This window comes from Amblyraja radiata, chromosome 21 (assembly GCF_010909765.2).
Source record: "Amblyraja radiata isolate CabotCenter1 chromosome 21, sAmbRad1.1.pri, whole genome shotgun sequence".
NCBI lineage: Eukaryota > Metazoa > Chordata > Chondrichthyes > Rajiformes > Rajidae > Amblyraja > Amblyraja radiata.
In genome coordinates this window covers 17,907,905-17,925,484 of record NC_045976.1, presented here as the reverse complement: position 1 = coordinate 17,925,484, position 17,580 = coordinate 17,907,905, and the positions used below count along the sequence as shown (strand labels likewise).

Here is a 17,580-nt window from a genome sequence, read left to right as displayed (position 1 = left end):
AAGGTGTACAGATTTGTAGGTTAATTGGCTTTGGTAAAGATTTTAAATTGTCCCTAATGTGTAGGATAGTGCTAGTGTACAGGGATTGCTGGTCGGCGTAGACTTGGTGGGCTGAAGGGCCTGCTTCCGCACTATTTCTCTAAACTAACCTAATTAGGTATGAAATGCTCATTTGAACACTGTATCAGAGTATTATGATACTATCTCCACTGGGGCACAATTATGGATTGGAAAACACAGATGATACTTCAATAAATTTCAACAGGAGCAAGTCACTTCCAAAAAAATGTTAGGAGTGATATAATTTATTTATTTGCTTAAATGGTTTGTGAAACTAAATTAAGCTTTAACCTGTGTGGCACATATCACAATTATTGGATTTAGAAAACAAATTAGAATTACGCAGTTACTGTTCAACTATGAAAAGCAAATAACATGAGATAATACTTCAGCAGTTTGAGATGCCTGCTTCTTGTACAAACTACTGCAATATTTACTAATTAGCTGTGAAAACAAATTTAGTGTAGGAAGTTGAGAAGCCAGTCTTACTCATTATTGTAGGCACCCCCAAGATCACAATCACAAGGGCGACATCCGTCTAGATCATTGCTTAGCCCCCAGTGTTGAGACTGCAAAACAATAACCCCCAAATGTAAACCATGTGAATGGCATATCTTTGTTGAACAGCTTAAATTTTCTGGCAAAAACAAAGGGTAAAAGTGAAAGTTAACATGATGTGGAAAGTTTTTAAATATCATGGCATTATGAGCTACATTTCAGGGAACTGGATATACGGTTTGATGCCCATGCTCTCATTTAAGAATGGGTGCATCCTGAAAATATACAGCATAAAAAGGGGGGAAACCCCCAAATCTGTTTTCTAAACATTTTACAATATTAAACCAAGCTGAAAACTTTTGAGTCCACCTTTTAAATTTTCAGCAGCAATTCTGAGGGGTTTTGAAATTTAACACATTTTCGTGTTTTGTTTAGTGGTTTTCCACTGCTGCTTTAACAATTCACTTACCAGACACTGATCACAGTTCCTGCCCACCACCAGACGTTTACAGAAGCAGTTTCCTGTTACATCATCACATGGAGATCCTCCTGGATGAGTTCCCAAATGGTTACAGGCGCAGGCTAAATGACCAAACAAAGCAATAAGCTCACTTTTCAAACAAATATCAGCAATTACAATTAGGTGTAAACTGATTACTGAGGCAGAGGCAAAAATTCCACCTCCCAGCTGGATTCATCTCATACATGACTGAGGAAAGAAAACATCTTGGACACAACGAACATCAATTCCTTACCTTTTTCAACTTCTGGACAGTTTCTATTCACATGCAAACAAAGCGGAGGCTCAAATAAACATGCCATTTATCACTCTGTCTAATTGTAGGCCTCTGATTGTGATGTACACTCCATCACACTAGTGGAGCAGTCCAACACTAAAGTGACAAGAGGTCTTTCCAGAAGTAAACCCACAGACTAGAGACGGAAATTAGCTACTGATTGGCTACAATCTCGCATATTTACACGCAAATGTTCATTAATATGCACTGTCCCTATAAACAAAATTATTATTATTATTATTATTATTATATTAAGTGAGATTCTTTACACCCTCCATTTCTCCTGACTGTCATCCCAACCCACCTGCCCTCCGTTGCCCCTCCTCACCCATCCCCACCACCGCCTCTGGCCACCCACTTTGCTGCACCACCTGCCAGTTGGATTGACACAGAAGGGCCAAACATGTGAGCAGTTACAGAACTTTTCCCAAATGATTAAGCTCACCACTGATACTCAAATCAAGCTCATGCAGTTCAAGTATTTGCAAATAATAGGCTTGGCCAGCAACAGCAGACACATCAACCTAATTTTAAAGAAACTTATTTTACAAATTAAAAAAAAATAAATGTCACTGAATCATTCTCCATTATAATTTGTTCTGTTTTGCTCTTTTTAACTGCATTCATAATTCTATGTTTTACCAAGCAGCCATCACACCAAATTAAAGCAATGTACCAAGGAAAGGAAACCAGTATCTGAAAAATGTGAGGACGTTCCGAATCAGTGGATCTGGAAGAAGTTATTAACACAATACAGAAAAGATGATAGTTTACTTCATGTGTAATCAAAAAATATTCATTTTGCAGTTCTTTTTGATGTGGAATAATTACATATTGGACACAAATTCAGATTTATTTCCTTCAAATTAACTAAAATGTATAATTTTGGGCATATCAATGACTTAGAGATGCTAAGTGGAGCTAATATTTCCTCCCACAAGATTCAGCATTGTAGAATTGGAGCTCCTAAAAACCTTTTTTATGACAGTTACAAGATTTACAACAGAACTCTCACTTTTACTCACATCTGCACAAAAGGAACATCCCTCTAAAGCAGTCCAGTGCCTACTGAAACCAAGTTTGAAATATGCCAGTAGAAAAGTTTAATTAGACCTGATTATGCCAATTTTTGAAAAATTTGTAGAATTGTAGATTTTCAAATGAGTACAATCCTGAACATGACCATGTTTAACTATAGTCTTCTGAAATTCTGGAATCAAAAGGTACGATGCAAAATTAAAATATGAAAAATGAACTTTGCATAATTTTCAAGAACAAGCAAATACTTACGTTGGCAACCTAGTGGATCATTTTCACTTAGTCCAAAGAAACCCTCTTTGCACAGATCGCAGCGCTCACCCTCAACATTCATCTTACAACGGCATTGCCCCGCTATGAGATTAGCTGTCAAATCGGTGTAACTATCACAAATCCCACCATTCAATGATCCAGCCGGGTCACAGTTACAAGCTGCAATAAAAAGATTAGAGCAATATTACACAAGCATTGTAACAAATTGCGTTGGATTATTCATCTAAATTTAGCTCCAACTTTTTTAAGCCGCTTTCACAAAATGTAATACACCAGTTTTGCAGTTCAAATTGTGAAATAACAAACCCTTTAGGCTTACAGTTAAGAAATCAGAACATATCCCACATATCAAAACTTCATCTTCAAAAATTAAATATGTAGTTTAACATTTCTGAATAACTTTTAAAACACTGGATAATCAGTGTGCATAAAAAAAGGTATCCGGATACCTTAAGGCAAACATTCTCTTTAAAACTCTTGACGCAACCCACCAACAAAAATAATTCAAGTGGATCAGTGTCATTTACTTCTTGGTCATGGTGTATCAAATGGCAGTACTTACGCTCACAGATGTCAGTGGCACGAATACCTCGTTCTGGATGCTGGTAGTAGAAAGGTTTGCATTGTTCACAGTGCTGCCCCATTGTATTATTCTGACAGCCATCACACACACCACCACTGACATTACCAGAGGCTAAATACACAGCCATGTCAAAGTGACATTTATGAGCATGTCCATTGCAGTTACACCCTGAAATTTAAAGCAGAGAAAGCCTAATTTTATATAGTTATATATATGAGAAGTTCAAAATACACATTAGGATTTTAACATTGAAATACAAAACATTCAACGGACACAAATGATAAATGGTCTCATCCACCCAGTGTTGGCTTTTGGCCCTACAGAGAAGAACCTTACATAGCAGTTATACCTCACCTTCTAGCATCTGTAAGTTTAGGAGATCTTAGTTTTATCTGAAAGAACTTTCTTTGAAATTCCTTGGATAATTATAAGAAGTCTCTAAATGTAGCACCATACCAAGATTTAGTACAATATATTTAATCAGATAAATGATGCAAAGGGAAGACTAAGGGTGGAATCAAAAAGGATTGAATGAATCATTATTAAATCTATTTGCAAACTTCACCAATATAAAAATAAATAAATATTCTTGCATCCCACAAAATATTGTTCATAGTGGCTTTTATTAGCATTTTCTTAGTTAGGTACTAAGGCACTACTTTACGCTGGCACATTACCCAAGCATTTAGTATCCATCCATGTTCATCCACAACAAAACATGCCAGCAAGATATATAGCAGCAAAGGAGACATGGCACTGGCGTTTTTACAAATGTATTTTCACCAATGGTGCATTGGTTAAGAAAAGGGAGCAGGAATTAAATATAATACATTGCACCATTCTGCTACAAAATCTCTCATTTTAAAAGAAACATAATAAAAGCAAAAACTTATCTGCTAGCTTCTGATTTAGCAGAGTATTGCTTTATTTGGGGTAAAGTCTACTTGCGTGGACAAATATCGCTATGATTTCGCTATTTTTCATTCTACAAGTTTATGCAAAAGTATTCATTGAAGTATCAGTCAAAACATCACAAGAGGCCATAGGTTCGAACATTTCACAAAGTTCAAGCAGACTATAATTTATTGATTAAAAAAAAAAATCAGTAACAAAATAGCAATTGTTTTATTACTATGCAAGCAATTAAGTTATGAAACAATCCAATGTTTCCTGTTAAAATGGAAGACATTGAAAATGGTTTGATTCTTCCTTCGATTTGGAATTGGAATTTACAATCATTCTTACTATTACTTCAACTGAGAACAAATAACTGAGCACAGGTTGGAACACAAAAGGTTGCTTTTGTCAATGGTCCAGGGATGAATGTCAGCCTGGAATCCTGCTTGTTTTGTGTTTTAAAGCTATTTATATTGCCTGCATACAGATACAACCTGAAATGAAGATATTCATTATCAAGAGCAAAATGTTTTAACCCAAAACCCACTTTTGCAAGCATTGCTGTTGCGTCCTTCAGCTGGTTTCCAAGGCACATCCTGGTGGAACTCTTGACACAGCTCACAGTTTAGACCTTTCGTGTTGTGCCGGCACACACATCGACCGTGTACCTGGAAAACAATGCGTCAAAATCATTTCATTGCCCGAAGGACTACATCTGCAAGTTCTCTACACCCAAGAAAACTGGTCAATATTGGTCTGTTTAGCCTTGATTTCAACATTCATTATCATTTAGTATTTTTCCAAATTAAATAGGCACAAGAATAATTGGAGTGGTGACAGACTTGAATTTTCTAGCAACTATCCAAGATTGTAAGTACTAAACTACTTACTCCAATTACACCAAAAATCAAAATTTCTGAATTCCTGCGCATGCACTTAGGCTTCATTCTTCCTGGTACAAAATTACTTTCTCAATTAACACAAAATACAAACAGAAATAGATAAGAATGTGTATATAATCAATAATGAAGTTGATTCGCAGGAGATCTTACAGATGAGGTTGCAATTTTGACATTTTTATCCCTGCACCAATTACTAGAGTGTATAAAAATGCTGGAGAAACTCAGCGGGTGCAGCAGCATCTATGGAGCGAAGGAAATAGGCAATGTTTCGGGCCGAAACCCTTGAAGGGTTTCGGCCTGAAACATTGCCTATTTCCTTCGCTCCATAGATGCTGCTGCACCCGCTGAGTTTCTCTAGCATTTTCGTGTACCTTCGATTTTCCAGCATCTGCAGTTCCTTCTTAAACACTAGAGTGTATAACATCAGTTCTGACAAAGGGTCTCCAACCTGCAACATTAACACAATTTCTCCTTCCACAGATGCTGCTTTATCTAGAAATGTTCTCTTTTTATTGAATACAATTTGTTTTCTACTGTAACGAAAGGGTAAGTGCTAAACAAAAAAATGATGAGGGGTGGACAGGAAGGAAAATACAATTTCTCAAATTGAAGATTTAAGATTAAGCTTTCACAAGTATTCCTCCAATTTCTCCAGTGTTGCCTTTCATTTTGAAATGATTCTCAAAAGAATAAAGATAGACGCAACTATTAAAGTAATACATCAGCATAGGATCACAAGATTCCCACTTTCAGTTAAAACAAATTAATTATTGACCACAGGCACAAAACAGCTGGGAATCTGGAATCAGAGGCACCAAGAGGGAAACAAGGAATTATTGCCTCAGTCATTCTTTCGTGCATCTTTCAGATAGTTCAGAATATTAATACAACACAACACAATTGCCATTCTTATCTTACAGCTGGGGTGCAACCCAGCAAACAGAAAAGGTAGAATTTAAAAAGTGTTAAGAAAATAACTGCTTGAGAATCAAGTATTTTCAGACTGCAGTCTGACCACTGCAACAGGAAGCTGAAAGTCTACAACAGTCGCTGGGAATTTGTGAAGTCAAGTTTTGTTTTAAGACCTAAAACAGGAAATGGCAAAGCCAGGTCAGGGAAAGTTTTGTCTGGGTTCAATTAAGCTCCAAAGCAAACTTCATTGTGAGTCAGCCACATTTCAACTCACGACTGGAGAGAAAACAAACTTTGTGACCACATAGTTTGTAGCCAGATTAAGTCCAATACTGCAGAAGTACTTTTTGCTTTCATGGTTAACATGGGACAAAGGCAATGAAAGACATTGAACATTATTCGAGGCAAAACATTTTTTTTAATATACCACTTACCTTCCCTTCTACATTCTGATTGTTAGATTCATGAACAGGAGCACACTCACTAGCATGTCCATAGCAGAAACAATTGCCCCGAACCACCATGTCATAGATGGCATAGTAATATTTTTCTTTGATTTCTACTCGCGAGTCCAGTAAATTGTCACCCAGAGTATGGAGTTTAGTAAACCTTATCCTCAGGTTTGTGATCTTCAGCATATCTTCAAAACAAAATACACAAGTGAATTAGAATTTGTTATAGTAATTCAGAAAATTAGGATGTTTTTCCTCAAATGTAGTTTCCATTAATATTAATTGTCAATTCCACTAAAGTAGTAAAAACATTCAGCTTCATTTTTTTTCAGCTAAAATGTTTCCCAAAAGAGTTGAGAGAAGTTAATAAAAATAGCTGCTCATAGAATTAAATGACTATTACAAATGGAGGATTTTTTTTTGCAAAGATACTCCTATTAAAGTTGCAACATTTCTTGAAATAAGATTAGAGTCAAAATACTTCACTGTCCTTAGAGTAAATTGAGAATACAAAATTACCAAAGTTTAGCTCTACATCCATTTTACAAATAATCAACATTTCTAGATGTGTTTCATCTGCAAGAGTTCATTTTTCCCGAAAGAGGAACTTTAATGTAGCTCCACTGCAATGACACGAGCCAACAGAAATAAACTGAAGAGATTTAACATGCAGATAAAGAAGATGGGGAAACTGGTGCCATAATAAAAAAAATAACTCCTTGGAGGCAGATGTAGATCTTTTATGCCAGTTTCCTAATGACCCCAAGTGTTACTGTCCCTTGATCTCTTGTTCATTGGAAATTGTCAGCGTAAATTTAAATGCAAATCTGGATCGTACCTTTGCCCATTGTTTTTAAAACATATAACAACCTCAAATGTTATTAATATCAGTTAATAGAAAGATGTTTTAGTGGCAAAGGAAAATTCTGCCCCTCTCCCTCTTCCTTATTCCCCATTTCCCTTCAACCAAACAGAATGTGACTTATTTCATCAGGAACGTAACATTAACAGGCAAAATTGAACAAAGGCTGGAAGTTAAGATCTATTTAAAAATGTCTACATTTTCCAATTCTCTGCCAAAAAATACATCCTGAAAAAAGGAACACTCTACACTTATTAACAGCAAACAAGTTTTAGTCAACAGGAAGTATGCAGGCCACATGGGAAACTAGGTCTATCTCAAATCCATTTGAGTAATTGCTACAGTGTCAATACAAGAAAGAATCAGAAAAACAATGACAACGTATTAAGTGTTCCAGGCTAGTACTGCCAGCAAATAGCCCAAATTACAAGCCCAAATATAACAATTACTTTGTATTCTTCGGCTGTATGGATCTTCGATTTTAAACGCTGGGTCCAACACACGATAGATAACCTAAAGGCAAAGAGGAAGTTATTTTTTTACATAAAAGACAACATGTGCAAGTCATATAAGTTTTCTTAATTCACAAGTAACATCCATGGATGTCCTGGGCCCAGCATATTGGGGCAATCCAAGAAGAAAGCTCACCAAATGTCTCTATTTCCTCAGCTTGACTGAACCACTTCACTCTTTGCGCCACTATGGTTCTTTGGTTTTTGCACTATTATGATCCTGCTTACTTAGAATAACTGATAATTTATTGATATTTATTTTTGTAGTTGTTGCATCTAATGGAAAGCTGCAGCAAGCAATTCCATTCTGGTGTATGTGACAAAAGAAAACACTCGACTTCTGACAAGTTCCTTAAATTTATGAGTTCTTAGATTTGCACCAAGTTTTGAGCAAAGCAGAAATTAGGCATTTGTCACAAACCTCTCCTTCTGTCGAAGGTTCAATATCAGAATATCGAGAATCGCAGCTGATGTCATCCACTTTTTTCAATGATCCTGTTGAAACGCCAGGAAAGGATGATTCACAGTCATAAGCGTAATATCGATACACCTGCCAGGTCTTTCCAGAATCTGAAGATCGTTCAATCATCATAGCAGCTGGACGAAATGTCTGAGCACAAAAGAAAGAATCTTTGACTTAGTGGTGAACAAGTAAGTCTTCACAACGTTTCGTTAGTCATATGCGTAAAAACAGACTCCATTCAAACAAGACCAAAACAAATCAAAAAAAGATTGAAAGCAACCATTTCACCAGCATGTGTTTTATTTTTTGTGTATATAGGGCCTGTCCCACTTGGGCGTCATTTACGCGTCACGCAGATGGCGCGCAAAGATTTTGTACATACCAAAATCCTGGGGCGTCGTGCGCAATCGCGCGTCACTGCCTACGTCACCACGCATATGCATCATATGTGCGGCACAACGCGTGCGTCGTGACGCGTAAATTACGTGCAAATGACGCTCAAGTGGGACAGGCCTTTATAGCTTCAGCAAAAAAACCCGACTGGCTGACTACTGTCAGACGTTCAAAGTGTATACGTCACAATGCTCCACAGCTTCACAAGGTGTAGTAGAGCCAGCTTACAATGTTACTCTGCTCATGACCAAGAGATCACCCTCCTACAAAGTAGCTTGAGAATGGGAATATTATTATGTAAAAATGTGAAAATATGGGGCCATGAAGCTGCAACTTTGTCCAAAACCACTAACACTCTACTCTCAAGGAAACACTTCATTTTAGTATGTATCACACAAATTACATCTGAACTCATAAAAACATCCAAGGTTCTTTACAGTGGCTCTTCATAAAACAGACTTCATTGGCAGAGGTCTTTCAAATACAGGAAGGCCTTTACAGATGGGCAGGATGTACGACAACGTTTGCACATCATATTCGTAAATGTGCTAGTTTTATTAAAGCTAAAAAAACTTTTCAACCTTTGATGGCAACTAAAGTGTCCTCAGGAAATGTGACTGAAAGCAAGTTCTAGAGTCTGATAAACCCACAATAAACTCACAAGCCCTATATACATATGTTTAAACTTCTCCGTGACCCGAAAAAGGGACAATAACCTGCACATAAAGAATTCACAGGTGATAATAATATTTGGAAGCTCACATTTTCAAAGGTCAGTTACATAGCAAGCCTCACTTCCTGTAATAAAAAAATAATTAATGAAAGGTCATTACAAAGTATCCCTTCAATTACATCAAGATTGAGACTTCAAAACAGTGTGTAATTTTTTTACCTTGAAGGTCATGATGAGGTGGGTAAAATGGAATTCAGCCTCCAGATCCAACTGGAGAGAAACATTTTCAATGCCTAAAAAAGTGAAAGAAAAATGTTAAATTAGATAAAATGGATTTAAAAAAATAGAATAGTTTAAACAGATTCAATGCATGAAACTTGCATAAGAGACATAATAGGCAATAGATTATATGGACAAAACATGAAAATAACATATATAGACAACATATCCCTGCTATATCTGGACCCCAAACAACCTCACGACATTTGTTGTTACATTTGTTGTTAAGCGCCTTGAGTATTAGAAAGGCGCTATATAAATCCCATCCATTATTATTATTATTATTATTATTCTAAAAAAAAAGCAATTGTGCATAATTTGTAGTGCTAGAAGGGAAGCAAAGTATTGTAACGAAGGGCAGAGTCTAGAAGGAACACCATTTGTGAATGTGCAATTTCCCATACTTTTTTGCAGATACTGACTTTAACAATCTATATCACCAGAAATTCTTGCAAGATGCCTAATGTGTGGAACTTGTGATTCTGTACTGAGCAGACAATGCATCACACTTTAATTAGTACAGTAAACCCTCGTTATAACAGACCATGGGGCAGAAAGAATGGTGTCCGTTATTACCGCTTGTCCACTATAAGCGAGTAAACATAGAAACATAGAAAATAGGTGCAGGAGTAGGCCATTCGGCCCTTCGAGCCTGCACCGCCATTCAATATGATCATGGCTGATCATCCAACTCAGTATCCTGTACCTGCCTTCTCTCCATACCCCCTGATCCCTTTAGCCACAAGGGCCACATCTAACTCCCTCTTAAATATAGCCAATGAACTGTCCTCAACTACTTTCTGTGGCAGAGAATTCCACAGATAAGGGATTATTACTAAGTAATAGGGTATCATTGCACAACTTGTAGAAACAAAGAACTGCCGAAGCTGATTAATACACAAAAGGACCATCTGGGAATAAACCATGAACAGAACTGTATATAAATCAGTATTCTGGTTATCATGTCTTAGAAGCCCATGAGGTATCATTTAAATCAACAAGTCATTACATTGATAGGCTTAAGTTAATGTAACCTTGTTGAGCTTTTGAGATCACTTTGAAGTGAAAGCTTGTTAGTCTATCAGATTTTAAATATCCATACAAAAAGCACCCTGCTGGAGGCACTTAGCAAATCAGGCAACACCTCTGGAGGGTAGACACAAAATGCTGGAGTAACTCAGCAGGACAGGCAGCATCTCTGGAGAGAAGGAATGGGTGATGTTTCGGGTTGAGACCCTTCTTAACAACTCTGGTGGGAATGGGCAGACTTCATTTTGAGTTGTGCCTCTTCTTCCATTCCAGTCTGAAGAAGGAACCTGACCCAAAACGTCATCCAACCATTTCTCTCCACAAATGCTGCCTGACCTGTCGCGTTCTTCCAGCATTGTGTCTCTGGCTCAAGGTTCTAGCATCTGCTGTCTCCCATCTCCTGAATACATGTACAATCATCTCTTAATGATCGATGGATGAATTCAATTCACACAGAAACTACACATACCATTTTCAGACTGCCACCAGGTATTCAGTCGGTTGAGCGCAAAAGTTGTGACCACATTATCAATTCGGTGACTGTTTGGATTTTCAGCAAAAGGAGTCTGAGATTCGCATGAAAAGCATTTCTTTTCTTCCTGAAAGATCAAATGTAAAATGTTATATATTTTCTATTTTTCTAATTCTGAGTGTAATCTGGATCAGTGATGATGAGATGTTTAGTGACTGATAATCTTGCATCTTACTCATTTCCACAAAACCTCTCCAACCACTTTTACAAAATAAAATGAAGGACTTTTGAAAATCATAGATTACTGCTATAAGTAACTGGCTCGTGAGTTTGATTGTTATTACAGGTGCACAACCTTTTATCCGGAGTTCCGGAAACCGAAAAGCTCCGAAAACCGGACATTTTTTCCAGGATGTCGTCTGCACACCAAAGCTCGCGTTTGGCGCCAAACTTGACCCGAAACGACCCGCAGTTAACCCAGGTCTGTACTACTGTAGCGGCTGCCTCCTCCCCGGAGACCAGGGAGACACTTAAACATCTGTAAATCATTGCTTAAATGTTAGTCAGTTAGTTTGGAGGGCTTTTATGTGAAGGGGGGGGGGGGGTGAAGGGGGAAACTTTAATTCTTAGTCCCCTACCTGGTCGGAGAGGCGGGGAGCGGGCAATGCCTTACCGGGTTGCCGTGCAATAAGCTCCGGAGCGCTGTGGCCGCCGACTCCCAACATCGCGGAGCTGGGGCTGCGGGCGTCCGGCCGCGGGCGGCGCCGGTTGTAGCTCCGACCCCGGCAACTCTGCCCCTGGCTGCGCGGCGCTCCAAATCCAGCGCCGCCCGCGGCCGGACGCCCGCAGCCCCAGCTCCGCGATGTTGGGAGTCGGCGGCCACAGCGCTCCGGAGCTTACCGCACGGCGACCCGGTAAGGCATTGCCCGCTCCCCGCCTCTCCGACCAGGTAGGGGACTAAGAATTAAAGTTTCCCCCTTCACCCCCCCCCCCCCCACCACATAAAATCCCTCCAAACTAACATTTAAGCAATGATTTACAATGATTCCCCGGTCTCCGGGGAGGAGGCAGCCGCTACAGACTTTTCAAGCCGCACGCGCTACCTACCTAATCTACGCTAAAAATCTTGCGTTCGGAAATCCGAAAAATTCCGAAATCCGAGAAGTGTCTGGTCCCAAGGCTTTCGGATAAAAGGTTGTGCACCTGTACTTGCAATAACATCCAAACTATCAAAAACAGGCAAACTAATATGACTTTCAGTACTACATCATGGGCTTCCTAATAAATTAGGTAGCAGAGGTGCTGTCTGCAAAACTTGCATGTTCTCCCTGCACGGTGGCTTGGGTTTTCTCCGGATGCTTCAGTTTCCTCCCAAATTCCAAAGACGTGCAGGTTTGTATGGTTAATTGACCTCTGTAAATTGCCACTTCTGTGAAGGATGCGAAAGTGGGATTGCATACAACTAGTCTATGGGTGATCGAAGATCGGTATGGATTTGGTGAAGGGCCCGTTTCCACGCTGTATCTCTTACAGCACAGGTTCAGTGTCAGCTGTCATAAGAGCCGTACAGCACAGAAATATGCCGACCAAGATTCACCATCTACACTAGTCTCACATGCCTTCATTTTTCTATTATCCCTCCAAACCTTTCCCATCTATGTACCTCTTCAAATTACTTTAAAATGTTATTGTACCTGCCTCAACTACCTCCACTGACAACTCATGCCATTTACCCATCAACCTCTGTATGTAAAAGTTGCCCCCAGGATCCTATTAAATCTTTCCCCTCTCACTTTAAGCTTCTCCTTGTTCTTCTATTCTTGGTACAAGGCTGTACATTTACCCTATCTATTCCCGTCATTATCTTATACAGCATTATAACAGCACTCCCATCCTCTGGCACTCCAAGTAATACATTTCTACCCTGCCCAACCTATCCCTATAGCCAAGGCCCTCAGGTTCTGGCAACATTCTCTTAAATCTTCTCTGCACTCTTCACAGCTTAACACCATCCTTCCTATAGCTGGGTGCCCAGCAAGCTGTCTTCTACACACATTTATTTTCCAAGGATTTTGAAGCTTCACACAAAATTTCTACCCTTAAAAAGCAATTTAACAGCAGTTGGCCATGAAATTTGATAACTATTGGCAAAAAGTCCAAAGTGGAAACAGCTTTTGTACATTAGGGAGTATCATACTTTTCAAATGTTTACAAATACCATCCTCAGTAACTTCAAACAGTTGGCCTGTATTTGGAAATATATATAATTTTCTAAAGAAAATGTATAGCAATAATCTATAACTGAAGTTTAAGGCTTCATTTGCAGTGACAGATAAGAGATGGCATAGCAAGGATTAGTTACTGATGAGGTATTTTGCTCACAGGGAGCATCAAAATGCAATCAATTACCGAGAAGGTCACACTATCCTGATTCTTTCAAGGTATCAGTATTTGCAGAAATTCTTGAATAAATGGTTTAGATAAGTAGTGGCACCACTCAAACCAAAATGTTGGATGGCTTGCAAAATGAAGACAAAACAGGACTTCTGATTGCAGGCAATTATCTCACAAAGCAGCTGTCAGACTCCAATTGATTAGGCCTATTTAAAGGATGGCTCTACTAGGCGACTGTGAAAAAAAACTGCTAAAGTAACTTATTTATTCCAGACAGCTATTCACTTTAAAATATTAATTATACTTCTTTTAGTATTACCTTGCCTGAGAAAACAAAACAAAACCTCAAATTATGAAAATACTTTGATGAGCGATTTCAGCATTTCGAATGTAAAATTGCAGACTGAACATAATCCTTATGTAAAACACTCAAATTAGCTGCCGCTGATCCATACTTGAGCTAGGATTGGGAAAATATTCCAATCTTTTTCACTTTGTTGGAACCAAAAAAAGCAGAATATAGGTAAAAACTGTTCAACTCAACTAGACACATGCAAAGAAAGATTATGTACTGGATGATTGAGCTTTAGCTGTCACACTGTTGATCAGTATAGCTAAAAATCAACAGCATAGAACAGTGTAGCACAAGAACAAGCCCTTCGGCCCACAATATCAGTGCTGAACAAGATGCCAAGACCAGCATCTTCTTCTTGCGTATGGCGTGCACAGCCTAAAGTTGTAGGACCACTTGTTCTATTTGATCCAAGGCCATCTCATCTGTCTGCACGCAACTCATATCCCTCCATTCCTTGCATATCCATGTCTCTTAAATGCCACCAACACATCTGCTTCAACCATAACACACAGCAGCACATTTCACCACCATCTAATTAAAAAAAAACTTGCTCTGCACATTTCCTTTAAACTGTGCCTTTCTCACATTAAATCTATGCCCTGAAGCATTTGTTTTTTCATCATGGGAAAAAGGTTCTGACTGCTTATCCTATCAATGCCTCTCATAATTTTATATACTTCTATCAGGTATCCCCCGCAAACTCTGGCTTTCCAGATAAAACAATCCAAGTCTATCCAACTGTTTCCTGTAGTTAATACCACCTAATCCAGGCATCATTGTGGTAAACCTCTGCACCCTTTCAAAAGCCTCCACATCCTTCTGTAATGGGGCAACCAAAACTGCACACAATACACCAAATAGTTTTTTTTTTAATTTCTAAGTCCCCACCTTTGAACAATGATTTACTTCCGAGTGTTGGCTGATAATGGGTACTGTTACTGGTTCAGTTACTGAGGCACCTTTGCAAGGTATCATGACGAAGTTAAAACCACTTGCTGATCTCATCAATTATCTATTTTCATCCGAGCCAAAATAAGCTAGCAAACTGCATCTGGACTGAATGAAACACTACAATTTTTGGCTTCTGTCAGGGGAGTGTAATTTCCATCTATTGTTCTCCCCTTTACCATACTGCCAATTGCAAGTTGCACTGCACGAAGTAACACACATACCGTTTTGTAATTAGATTGTGGTACTCAACACCTTGATTTGCAGGAACCAGTCACTTTAACCAGTCGGAAAATGTGCATGCTTACATTTTTGTGAAATTATTCTGCAATCAGATCCAGGTAGTCAGGCTATATATGTAAAGCAGTGCAAATGACAGGGAGAATGTATGTTGCCACTGGCTACATTTTCATGATGCAAAGGCATTTGATGTAGTAAATCTCAGAAACAAATGCCCTATAAATTGCAACTACAAAGTTAAGAACAAACAGTGATAGTAGAATCCTTGGGCTTCAAAGCTTCTGAAACCTGCTGTGTTCTCCCTTCATCAAATCAAATTTGTTATTATCATCAGCAGCACTTTTGATCTCCAAAATGTTGTTCAACTCTGACTCTACTCTGACTCCCCAATGAAATCATGGTTTAATATCTCATAATTTCCCTCTTGGCTTCCCTATCATTCAACTACATGTATTCCTCTCCTGCACAACGCTTAGTACATCATCCAAATATACCTGTGCCCTCTACTCAACAATGTAATAATATGGCCAAAATCATATTAACATGAAGAAATTAAGATTCTTTTGCTGTAATTTCATGGGTGATACAAATTTGATTGCAGTTGATGCAAATGCTTTAAATAAATCAAAGAGTTATTGATCTCTAACAGACTTATGAACACCCAAGTGTTGCTATCGAAAGTTTGACTAACCCCAGAATAGTAATGCAGTAATTTCACGAGTTGCTTGAAAAAAACAATTATCTGTCTTGGGACAAGTACCTTCAATGATGAATACCTCAATATACAAATCATCAATAATGCCATGACACTAATATTCGTCTCTTCCAAACAACTCAGCCAAGGAACCTTTTGGCTTCGTCTTGACAAACCTCCCCAATTACAAACAAAGAAACACAAAAATAAATCTTCTGATCACATGTTAAAAAGTTGTGTTGGTGTTTCAAATTAAACTGAAGATGTGCACTGCAACAATGCCAGGCATTAACATGATATGTACAACTTAACACCACCGTAAAAACTCAATTTGAGCAAGTATACGCCTGCACACTTCTTTTTTAATGAATGCAATTTGCCCCACAGTAGAATTGGAACAGTTACCATCATTGGGTGCCTTGGGGAATCTTGCAAAACTGCTTTTTAAAAAAATATATTTTATTTATTAGAAGTGAGTACAATGCATTGGTACAAAAACGATGTTAACATATTACATTCTCAGTACAACTTCCCTTTTTTTTTAAAGAGAGAAGTGAGAAAGGAGAGAAGAAAAAGAGGTTGTGAAAAGTGAAGAATAGATTAGTGAGCGTGGGTGAAAAACCAATAAAGAAAAAGTGAAAGAGAAGGAATAAGTGAAGAAGGAAAGCAGGAGGGAGATTGTTCAATCGCCACTGTGAGATTTTTTTTTTAAATATTCTAAATCATCTTTCACCCATACCTGAAACTGTTGGTTTTCATGATACTATGTCACCACATGAATCCAATAAATCAATAAATGGGGACCAACTCCTTAAGAATAGGTCTTGTTTGTCTATTAGGAGGAGTCTCATTTCTTCCAAATGTGCTGTGTCCAGCATATTACTGATCCACATTTTAAATGTTGGTATATTAGCATTTTTCCAAAATTTAAGTATAAGTTTTTTTGCTGTTATTAACCCATAATTGAAAAATGAGCTTTGGTGTGTATTTAATTTGTTCCCATCTCCACTTACTCCAAATATAATAATTTCAGTGTTAGGTTCCATTTTTGTCTTAAATAGCTTTGAGAATATATCAAATATATTTGAGTATAGAAGTTGGGATGTAATGTTAAAATTGTACAAGGCATTGGTGAGGCCAATTCTGGAGTATGGTGTACAATTTTGGTCGCCTAATTATAGGAAGGATGTCAACAAAATAGAGAGAGTACAGAGGAGATTTACTAGAATGTTGCCTGGGTTTCAGCAACTAAGTTACAGAGAAAGGTTGAACAAGTTAGGGCTTTATTCTTTGGAGCGCAGAAGGTTAAGGGGGGACTTGATAGATGTTTTTAAAATGATGAGAGGGATAGACAGAGTTGACGTGGAAAAGCTTTTCCCACTGAGAGTAGGGAAGATTCAAACAAGGGGACATGACTTGAGAATTAAGGGACTGAAGTTTAGGGGTAACATGAGGGGGAACTTCTTTACTCAGCGAGTGGTAGCTGTGTGGAATGAGCTTCCAGTGAAAGTGGTGGAGGCAGGTTCGTTTTTATCATTTAAAAATAAATTGGATAGTTATATGGACGGGAAAGGAATGGAGGGTTATGGTCTGAGCGCAGGTATATGGGACTAGGGGAGATTATGTGTTCGGCACGGACTAGAGGGGTCGAGATGGCCTGTTTCCGTGCTGTAATTGTTATATGGTTATATTATATGGTTATATCACACCAAAATTTATAAAGTTTTGAACAAGAGACAAATGAGTGCGTAATATTGGCATTTTGAGAAAGACATTTATCACAAATGGGAGAAATATTTGGATAAAATTTATTCAACCTAGTTTTGGAATAATATAATCTATGTAATATTTTAA

The 17,580-nt window shown here is 38.2% G+C and overlaps 1 protein-coding gene across 1 annotated transcript in view; it reads right to left on the bottom strand.

The window, feature by feature from the left end:
- Nucleotides 1–17,580, bottom strand: part of lamb1 (laminin subunit beta 1) — an 84,487-nt gene that overhangs the window by 62,797 nt on the left and 4,110 nt on the right. The window contains exons 3-12 of the mRNA XM_033039669.1: nt 11,093–11,222; nt 9,535–9,608; nt 8,208–8,396; nt 7,724–7,787; nt 6,395–6,600; nt 4,694–4,814; nt 3,229–3,417; nt 2,646–2,825; nt 1,028–1,140; nt 550–629 (exon numbers count right to left, since the gene is read on the bottom strand). Of these exons, the coding sequence (XP_032895560.1) occupies nt 550–629; nt 1,028–1,140; nt 2,646–2,825; nt 3,229–3,417; nt 4,694–4,814; nt 6,395–6,600; nt 7,724–7,787; nt 8,208–8,396; nt 9,535–9,608; nt 11,093–11,222 (1,346 nt within the window). The remainder of the gene's footprint in view (nt 1–549; nt 630–1,027; nt 1,141–2,645; nt 2,826–3,228; nt 3,418–4,693; nt 4,815–6,394; nt 6,601–7,723; nt 7,788–8,207; nt 8,397–9,534; nt 9,609–11,092; nt 11,223–17,580) is intronic.